The sequence below is a fragment of the Convolutriloba macropyga genome, chromosome 4 (assembly GCF_964194025.1).
Source record: "Convolutriloba macropyga chromosome 4, txConMacr16.3, whole genome shotgun sequence".
In the NCBI taxonomy this organism is placed as follows: domain Eukaryota; kingdom Metazoa; phylum Xenacoelomorpha; order Acoela; family Convolutidae; genus Convolutriloba; species Convolutriloba macropyga.
The window spans coordinates 7,150,210-7,159,914 of NC_134471.1; the positions used below are offsets into that span (position 1 = coordinate 7,150,210).

The 9,705-nt window shown below is 37.7% G+C and overlaps 1 protein-coding gene across 1 annotated transcript in view; it reads left to right on the plus strand.

The window, feature by feature from the left end:
• The window catches only part of LOC142337440 (zinc finger SWIM domain-containing protein 8-like), a 97,569-nt gene extending 88,065 nt beyond the window's left edge, over positions 1-9,504 (plus strand). The window contains exons 19-21 of the mRNA XM_075386666.1: positions 1,567-2,139; positions 8,617-8,702; positions 9,170-9,504. Coding sequence (XP_075242781.1) covers positions 1,567-2,139; positions 8,617-8,702; positions 9,170-9,435 — 925 coding nt within the window. The 3' untranslated portion in view covers positions 9,436-9,504. The remainder of the gene's footprint in view (positions 1-1,566; positions 2,140-8,616; positions 8,703-9,169) is intronic.
• The last annotated feature ends 201 nt before the right edge of the window (positions 9,505-9,705 follow it).

A 9,705-nucleotide genomic window follows, 5' to 3' on the forward strand; every position in this document is an offset into this window, starting at 1 on the left:
AATTAAGCTAAAGCTAGCCTCCCTAAATTGTAGGTACTGACAGATAGGTGGTGTTTTGTTCCGTCTTAGGAGGAGGAGGAGAACTAGGACCTCAGCGCGCCATCTATTTCCTGATAATCGGGAGGGTTATTAGGATGAATTTGATTACAGTTTCAAAGTTTTTTCTCGAAAGCTTACCGTAATTTGTTTTGTTGGTTACTTAGTTTTGATCGATAGCTCACACAAGGTGGATAGATTAAAATCGGATGGATTGATAAAGTGTCATACAAATTTTGATTCCAATGCGATTGACAACCACTTCCGATTTAATTTGAATCAGTTACTTTATTTTTATAATTTCTGAACTTTCTGAACTTCCAAATTCAGAGCTTGGTTTGTTACTTAGCGAAATTATGAAGATATCAATATTCACCAGAATTGGTTAGAGAAATTGAACGAATAAATTGATTAAAAAAGAGCTAATTTCCGGTTCAATTATCTTTCCGCTTCAATTATCTCAGTATTTTTGCTTCAAATATTTGCAAGAATTTATCATTAAACGGGTTATAACCATAGCAACCAAAGCTGTGCGCGATATTGTGGTTAGTTAATAAGGCTCATTTTTGTGACGACTAATTTTTAGCATAAACAGCACAGTTTTTGTATAATTGCTGCAGCTTTTTCTAACTCATTATTAAACTGGAAAGAAACAATTTAAAAATGTAATTTAAAAATGAACTGAAAATCGTACTGTAATTTAAAAATGAACTGAAAATCGTACTTGGCATTATTTTTAAATGTTACGAACTTGAGATTTGTCGCCATGTACAAACGGATTTCATAATAGTACAATTTAAAATTGACAAACGCTATATTGTTTTCGTGTTTTGTACAGCTTTTCAGGTTTGTGAGAAGTACTCGTGGTAAAATAAAACAAGATCTTTTGTTTTCGGGAGTTTTTCGTAATATGATGTTCTTTGTTTCCATTGTTATCGACACGTCGTTAAGCTGTCACGTTGTGCTTCAGTTTCGATTGCTCTCAAAAGAAGTTTGATGCAATTATATTAGTCCTGTTGGCCCTTTATGCATTTTTTCGCTGATCGATCCGCTGATAATCCGTTTAACCGTTTGACGAATAATATACCTGAATGGCTTTAAGTAGTTGAGCAGCTCCTTTAGAGCTCCGCTGGTCTTCAAGTGTACATTCCATCGAAGCTGCTGAGAACACAAACTTGTACCGTCGTTTTCGGGGGGTTAGGACCTGTTCTTTACCCCCCCTCCACCCTCTCCGCTTGACATTAGTCGGTTGTATTTTTTGATGCAGTAAAAACGGAACTGCCTGAATACTGGATGTATTATGACGTTAAATTTTATATTGGGTAACCTGCCAAAGAAGGCGTTTCTTATTTTTTCTCTATATTTGACCAACGTAAAACAATATTATCAAAAACTAAATGTTAAGTAATTGCTGCTCAAATCGCCCGTTTCCCAATAATAGTAAAAAATAAGTTTAGGTTCTGTTGAACTTTGCCTTCGATGAGGGGTAAATAAGGGGTTGATAGTCTATTGACGATAGTATTGTTTCAGGAATTTCTTTCCACCGCCTTCGCTTCAAGCCGCAATCCAGGGACAGGTACCTCTGGTCACACACCCAAATGCCTCAGCTACTGCAGCCACAAACTCACGAGTATTTCAACCGACAGCAGCCTCTAACATGTCCAATGCTCAATTGGTACAAACACAGGCAAACCAACAGCCCATTGTACCAGCTGCAACTCAAACTATAGTGACGCAAACACGGTTCTCGAAGCGAGCCTTTTTCAACGGGATCGAAGCCGTGAAAGTAATGATATTGCGAAACACAGAAAGCAAAGAGGAATTTTCCTTGAACAAAAGCTGTGAAAACGAAGAAGACCTCAAATGGCTGATCAGTTTAACTATCCAGATGGGAAGACCGGAGAATATCAAGGTTCTGATTGAGTGTGTTTGTCAAGGGGTGAAGAATCCCTTTCTGATGCATAATTTGACGGAATTCGTGTTGTCAAAACTGCAGCAGCATTTCCCTCCCGCAGCTGACTTTTCGTCTGCCTCGGCAGCAGGAAACAGTATGGCAAGACAGCACTGTTTGTTCACATCCTTCAGTGCTGCTACTTGGCAACGGTCAGTGCACTAGCTTGCTGTTTTGTTTGTTTTTAATAGCCGCCCTCATCTTCTCAGCCGGCTATTATAGCGCTCCTATTTTTTTTTTACAATTCAAGAATTTGAATTGCATTGGGGCGCTGTCTTTTTTTTTAAGATCTGTTCACACATTTTCATGATTTTTGAAGTCAAATTGGAGTAGTGATTTTGGTCACGCCGAAACAGGAAGTGGAGCGAAAAAGCGAGTGGTTTTGCGGCGTGAAATTTTTTTGCTCTTATTTTAAAATAGAGTGAGAATACGGTGTTTGAACAAAAATTCGCTTTATCGGTAGTGGTTTTTTGTTCACATGCGGCAATTTCACTTTGATTTTTGCTGTTTTTTCGATTTTTTGGATCGGATTTTTTTCTAAATGGTTTTTCCAATCCATTCATTGTCTGTTCTAGGTCTAGTTTTCTGTTTAGTCAATGAAAATTCTTTGAATTGTACGTCAGGACTTGTCCTGCTATGTTTTTTTACTTCGTCGAATAAAAAATGTTTCGCTTTACCTCATTTTGCCGCTTTTTCAACATTTTGCGTGATATCTGTTTGACTTCTCTAGGCTAGTTTCTCTGTTCTCTCTTTCTGATAAAAGTGATTTTGAACATCAGTTGCTCAGCAAAGCAATTCAAAATGAACAGAGTCAGTATAAAAAATTGAAGTCAGAAGTAGAAACGGGATAAACCCATAAAGCCCAATTTTAGATGCCCGCTATTTGAACGTCGTTCCTATAAGTCTTAGTTACCATCTCTAATGCTTATTGGTGTTGATAGTAGCCCCTGTAGCCTCTCTCTAAGAAACAGAAGTATGTTCAACTACGAAATGCCATCAAAATAAATCGGACTTAAAAATGTTTCTGTACAAAATCTTTTTTTCAATATCTTCTATTCTTTCAATACCAATCATGCTTATTGGAATCAACGGCGGCTATTTTCCGGCACACTGCCGGGTATGTTTTTAATAGCCGCCGTCAGCCTCGCAAACTGCTATTATTTAGGCGCTCTCCCTTTTTTTACGACTCGAAGAAGAGTATTAAGTTTTCTTAAGGTTTTTTTTTTACCGGAAGTACTATTTGTTCAGGCGGCGTTTTGACCTTATAGTGAAAGTAAAATTGCCGTGTGAACTAACTTTTTCTGAGCGAGAAATTTTTTTTGTTCATGATCTGCGTTCAGTGAATGACTTTTCGACTTTGAAAAGAGTTTTTCGAGAGATTGGCGCATAGATGACAATTTTTAGCCGTGTTTTCGTCCATTTGGTCCAAATTGTTTTTAATGGTAACTTGGGTTTTTGTAGAAATAAATTTTGATCGATGCCGCATGCATGCGCAACCACCTGAAACCGATACCTCAATGTTTCTGAGAGATTACTCATGCGTTTCAAACGCAAAATTGGCCCTAATTTCTTATTTTTTTGTCAATTTTTGGCTTTTTACATAAATTTCTTCATTTTTGGCTCCTAGAGCGGATTTCTTTTTAAACCAAATTAGTGAATATGTCAACGTCTTTCTGATAAATCCTGAATTGGTTGCCTCGTTTTGGACATGAGGTGTTTTTTTTTATAAAATTGTACACTTTTTGGCGGTTTTGATCAAATCCAATTTTGGCGGTTTTCGTCAAAGTTTTCTACGTTTTTTAGTTGTACTTTGAGTTTACTTACCATAAAAAGTCTTTTGGTGCAGCATCGCTGTTTTTTGTTGCGTTTTGTTTCGAATTGAATTGTTTTTCGTGATAGCTCTTAAAATTCATTGAATATTTTTTAACATATTTTGAACATTTTTTTTTCAAATGGTTTCTGTTTCGCAATTGAGCTGTTTTCACTTCATATTGAGACAGAAAGATGGCTGTGTAATGTTCTTATAACTCGATTGCTTAAAAACAAAAAGTTCACGTTTTTTACCTCATTTTATCTTTTTTTGAAATTTGCGTTTCCAGTTTAATTTTTTGATTTTTCAGAAATTGCGAATTAGTTTATCTTTTTCACAATGTTTGTATTCTTTCCATTCTAGCATGTGTCCTTTTTAACGTTCTCGTAGGACCTATAGTTTTATTCGCCCTGCCTTTTTTAAATTGAAATTTATCGATTTGAACTAATAATTTTTGTCTTTCTCGTTTGAAGTTTTTCTTTGTTTTCATTTGATTTTATTTAACATATAACGCTGAGAATTTGCTAGCGTCACTTTCAAAATTTTGAAACGACACTTTTTTTCTGCAAATATTTCTATAGCTTGAGTTTGGTAACATACGAATTTGGGTTTGCGTTTGAATATTGTTTTGTCTCCTTAATCTTTTTCATGACTAATTTCGATTTGATTTTTCGTCATGGTTTAGTTTTATCGAGTTTGGGTTTGCGTTTGAATTTTTTTCTGTCTCCTTAATCTTTTTCATGACTAATTTCGATTTGATTTTTGGTCATGGTTTCGTTTTATCGAGTTTGGGTTTGCGTTTGAATTTTGTTCTGTCTCCTTAATCTTTTTTACATTACTAATTTCGATTTGATTTTTGTTCATGGTTTAGTTTTATCAAGTTCAATGTCATTTAAAGCGACACTTATGTTTATAGTTAAAGCGACGAAGTTTGTTTAGTTTTCAATTGAATACTGTTTTTATATTAAAAAATAGTTTTTCGATTGAGAACACTTCTGGAAAGTTTTAAAGCAATTTTCGGCCATTTCATGCAGTATCAAAATTGTTCTTCCAAAATAAAATTTTGGGTGCTTAACATGGCTTAACTTTGCTGCTCGCCTACTTTGATGTTTTCAGTTGCGTACAAAAATTATGTTTTGTTTTATATTCGGTTAGTTTTATGCGCTGTCTTCATTTTTTTACTGAATTTTTTGGTTTTTATTAGTTATTTTGCTAGGAACCAGTTGATTTAGAATTTGTTGATTTTGAAACTTCTTCGAGTAGTTCTGGAATTCTTTCGGCTATGTTTTTTTAATTCGCTTTACCTTCTGATCACGTTTTTCATTTTACATAAGTCACGATTTTCACGTTTGCTTTCTGACTTACCTCACTCACTGTTTCATTTGAATGGATTCTAAATTCTTTCATGCATTTTATTACGCAATGTGGTGAATGCGATCAATGTCAAAAGATCAAAATCAAAGAGGTCAATACAAGCTGAAGTAAGTATAGATTTAGACTCTAACTGATACTGCACACTAATTTGGAACAATTTTTGAAACTTAGGAAAAATTTTTGCCAATTTCTATCTCTATTTCTTTTTTTTCTGTTTTAATCCCGATGTGCGTCTAGGGCGTCAACCGCATTTATTTTGCGGCAATGGTTTTTAAATAGCCGCCGTCAGACTCTCAGCGACTATTATTTAGGAGCTCTCCTTTAGGCTTGAAGAGTAATGGTGGAGCGTCTTTTTATCGATTATTTTTTGGCGTGTATTTATAACAGGATGTAAAAGTCAAAGCCGCACGTGAAAACTAAGCGTTTAGATCAAAAGGCTGAACAAATTGAAATTTCGTTCTCATCGCGTTTTCGAGAGAGCGGTAAAAGTAGGTGTGAAAAATTTTTCTCTAAGCGAGCGAAATATTTTGATCGCGTGCGGCTTTTTTGAAGCAGTTTTTAGTTTACTTTTTTGACCGAAGTGGTTTTTTTAATTGCTCTCAAATTTGTAGCAATTATATTAGTCCTGTTGGTCTTTTTCTATGCGATTATTCGTTTGACCGATTTTTCTTCTGACCCATTTGACTTTTCGTTCACAAAAACGGGATAAACATGTAGCGCCCAGCGGGCATTAAGTTCTCTTAGAGCCATTCAGCTCACTAGTCTCCAAGTATGCGATTCACAGAAACTGTTTTGGAGACTTATACTTATGATGTGAAGGTTGGCTCTAGAAATTAACTTCTCCCCCGGCCCTAATCCCCCACCCCCATCGATTGACCGCCCCCTGCTCACCTCACACCCATCCCCGCGCTCTACTCAACCCCTGCCCCGTCTCCAAATGCTAGCATCCCGAAGTTCTTGTAGAGCCTGTCGGCTACTAGACTAAGTATGTATGCTATTCACCGAAACTGTTTTGGAGATATAATTTTATTGTGTGAATGATGGTTCTTAGAGTTTGAGCCCCCCTCACACACCCCCGTCGCGCTCCTTATATGAAGGTAAAGCTAGCTTCCCTTAACCTTAGCTAGCTACTACCGAAGCCAACTGCTCGCGGGGCTTTTCAGAGAACATCGCTTGAGGTAATCGGTTAATTCTTTCGAGCAGTGGCCTTTATTAGTAGCTTGTTTTCTAATATGTAGTAAATAGGACCTGCTAGTATTATTCACGGTCGAAAGGTTGTTTTGAGAAGTTTCCTCCCACAACACTCCCTCGCTACTCAAACTACAGACACCTCTCCTACTAGCCCCAAACCCCAACTTAGCCCCCACACCTACTTACGCTCGGCCGGCTGCCACCCTCCCCTGTCCCAGTCCCCCACCACCCACATTCGCTCCCAAACTAAAATGTTGTTTGCGTTTTTAAAACACTTTCTATAGTTGCATTATGAACTTTCTTTGTATAAGGTTAGTTAAGAGATTATATTGCACGATTCGTCTCTTTTTTACGCTATTCTACCGGCTGTCTTGTTGGCTGACGTAAGTTTGTCCATGACTCGAATTTTGACTTCTTTCTTTTCAAACATTGAGTTCATTTGCGAACGTTGACTTCTTTTCAGACATTGGGCTTCAACATTAGCCTGCTTTCTAACGTATAGTAATTAGGTATTGCTGGTCAAATTCAAGTTCAAAACGTCAGTTCTGGGGCGGGTTATTTCAGTTCTTTTCAGACATTGGGCTTCAACATTGGCCTGCTTTCTAACGTATAGTAATTAGGTATTGCTGGTCAAATTCAAGTTCAAAACGTCAGTTCTGGGGCGGGTTATTTCAGTTCTTTTCAGACATTGGGCTTCAACATTGGCCTGTTTTCTAACGTATAGTAATTAGGTATTGCTGGTCAAATTGAAGTTCAAAACGTCAGTTCTAAGGCGGGTTATTTCAGTTCTTTTCAGACATTGGGCTTCAACATTGGCCTGCTTTCTAACGTATAGTAATTAGGTATTGCTAGTCAAATTCAAGTTCAAAACGTCAGTTCTGGGGTGGGTTATTTCAGTTCTTTTCAGACATTGGGCTTCAACATTGGCCTGCTTTCTAACGTATAGTAATTAGGTATTGCTGGTCAAATTCAAGTTCAAAACGTCAGTTCTGGGGCGGGTTATTTCAGTTCTTTTCAGACATTGGGCTTCAACATTGGCCTGTTTTCTAACGTATAGTAATTAGGTATTGCTGGTCAAATTGAAGTTCAAAACGTCAGTTCTAAGGCGGGTTATTTCAGTTCTTTTCAGACATTGGGCTTCAACATTGGCCTGCTTTCTAACGTATAGTAATTAGGTATTGCTGGTCAAATTCAAGCTCAAAACGTCAGTTCTGGGGCGGGTTATTTCAGTTCTTTTCAGAGATTGGGCTTCAACATTGGCCTGCTTTCTAACGTATAGTAATTAGGTATTGCTGGTCAAATTCAAGTTCAAAACGTCAGTTCTGGGGTGGGTTATTTCAGCTAGATTATATATTGGACGACTCTTCGTGTCGTTTCCGGTATTGTACTGGCAAATTTTTTGCTTGTCCGTATGACATTTAGGGTGACTTTGAAGTTTTGTCCCATAGCAGTCTTTCATCAACATACCCCATCCCCAAGATTACGTAACTACCCACACCAACCTACCTAACTTTTCTATTATTGGTAATATTATAGCTGCGATGCTCAAAGCTGAGTGGAGCTACATTGCAGTGCGCTGGGTTTTGTTTCGTCGTCTGACGCTCTTTTGTTCATTTCTAGAACATTTTCTCGCTTTGACTTTTTCACGCTAGATTTCTTGCATGACGTACATTGCTTGCATTCAGAAGATAAGCGATGAGAAGGGCTTGATCAATTTCAAATGCTTTCAATTCTTACGCTCTGTGTTGTCATAAATTTTTGCACTTTTGCCAATTGTTCTCAACAATGCGCCATAAGTTGGTCGCGATAAATTGTCTCCAACTCATTCCTGTATCTGTATTTTACGACACGCAAGTCTATTTCGCAGCCAATACGGCAATCTGCCTGCTAGTTAGAAAATGTGCGATAGTTTTGTCTGCATCTTTACAAACGAATATTTGGCAATTAATTGTCGGTTTTTGTTATTTTTTGTTTATCTTTGATATTGCCCTTTTGGGTCAGGTTAGTTCGCTGGAGTTAATATCGGACGACTTTTCGAGTCATTCAATTGATGTCATTTTTCACTTTAAATCTCAATAGTGTCATATAATAACCTCTACTGACGTCATTTAGAGCCACTTTAGTGAATTCTGTAGTTGCCAACCCCCCCCCCCCCCCCTGAAGCAGGCTGCAATAGATTTGAGCTCACACTGGTCGTTCGAGGGCAGTTTTCACGACGTTAGTCGATTGTTTAAATCCCATTTTTACTCGTTAGGTACCTTGAGTGTCTGAGTCGCAAATTGGAGACATTGGGCACTGCTGCTGGACAGGGAGACGAAGATCTACTTCAGACTGTCACAAGTCAGTTTCAGATGCAAATTATAATCCACTTAATATCGCCTGTAGCTTTCATTAATAAACTTAACTAAGCAAAATATTGAGTTCCCAATGACGAGTTGTCTTTTGTGTGGCTTTCATGTTTTACAGTACTCACATTCAGTAAATATTAAATTTATTCGCTAGTCATTTAAAACCTTAGTTTTAGCTCTCCTACTTGAAGAATGAAAATTTCCGGATCTTTTCGTTTATTCCGCCTCTCCAGTGCGTTATGCAAGCCCGCACCCCCAACCCAAGCTACAGAGCACGTGTCATCACATAGATAAAATGCGCTGGGGGGGGGGCAATATGCACTCAATAAGGTGGGGGGGGGGGCAGAAACGGAAAAAAACTAACTTTCCTATTTAATTAGGTATATGCGAAGTACCCCAATCTGACTCAATAAATTCCGATAATTCTGTTTATAACCCCAAAGGGCTCCTTTATTTCAGGCATGCGAACGTGTGCAATTACTCAATACTCCCTTGTGACTCCTGCAGGACCCAGTTACAACTCCAACCATCACATGGCAAATTCCAACCACGCTATCGTAGTTGGAAATTCTTCGGCTGTCGTGGGTCAAGGACCAACAGCAACTGCCTCGACTACAAACACAGTCCAGCGAATAGGCGAAATGTCCCGATTGATCGTGGCTGCAAGGAACATGCGAGCAGATTTGAAAGACAAAATCAGAACTCTCTTTTTAGTACCCACTTAGAAATTAGGTTGAACTAAAAAAAGATGTGTGTTCTCAAAGCTTTCGGCTCTGATCAAGTTGCTCACGATAGAAATTTGTGTCGCTATAAGCAATTTATTTGCTCCGCACCTTAGTGCTTTTAGATATTAGTTTCTGTCGCTTGTTTATTAATAACTATGTGGTTAATGTATAGAAAGTTCTAAGCTAGGAGCTGAAAAGTTAAGACGCTATACCATTGTATATTTATCTCAAATTAACATTAAAAGGTTTAGGTTCCACATCAAAATTATA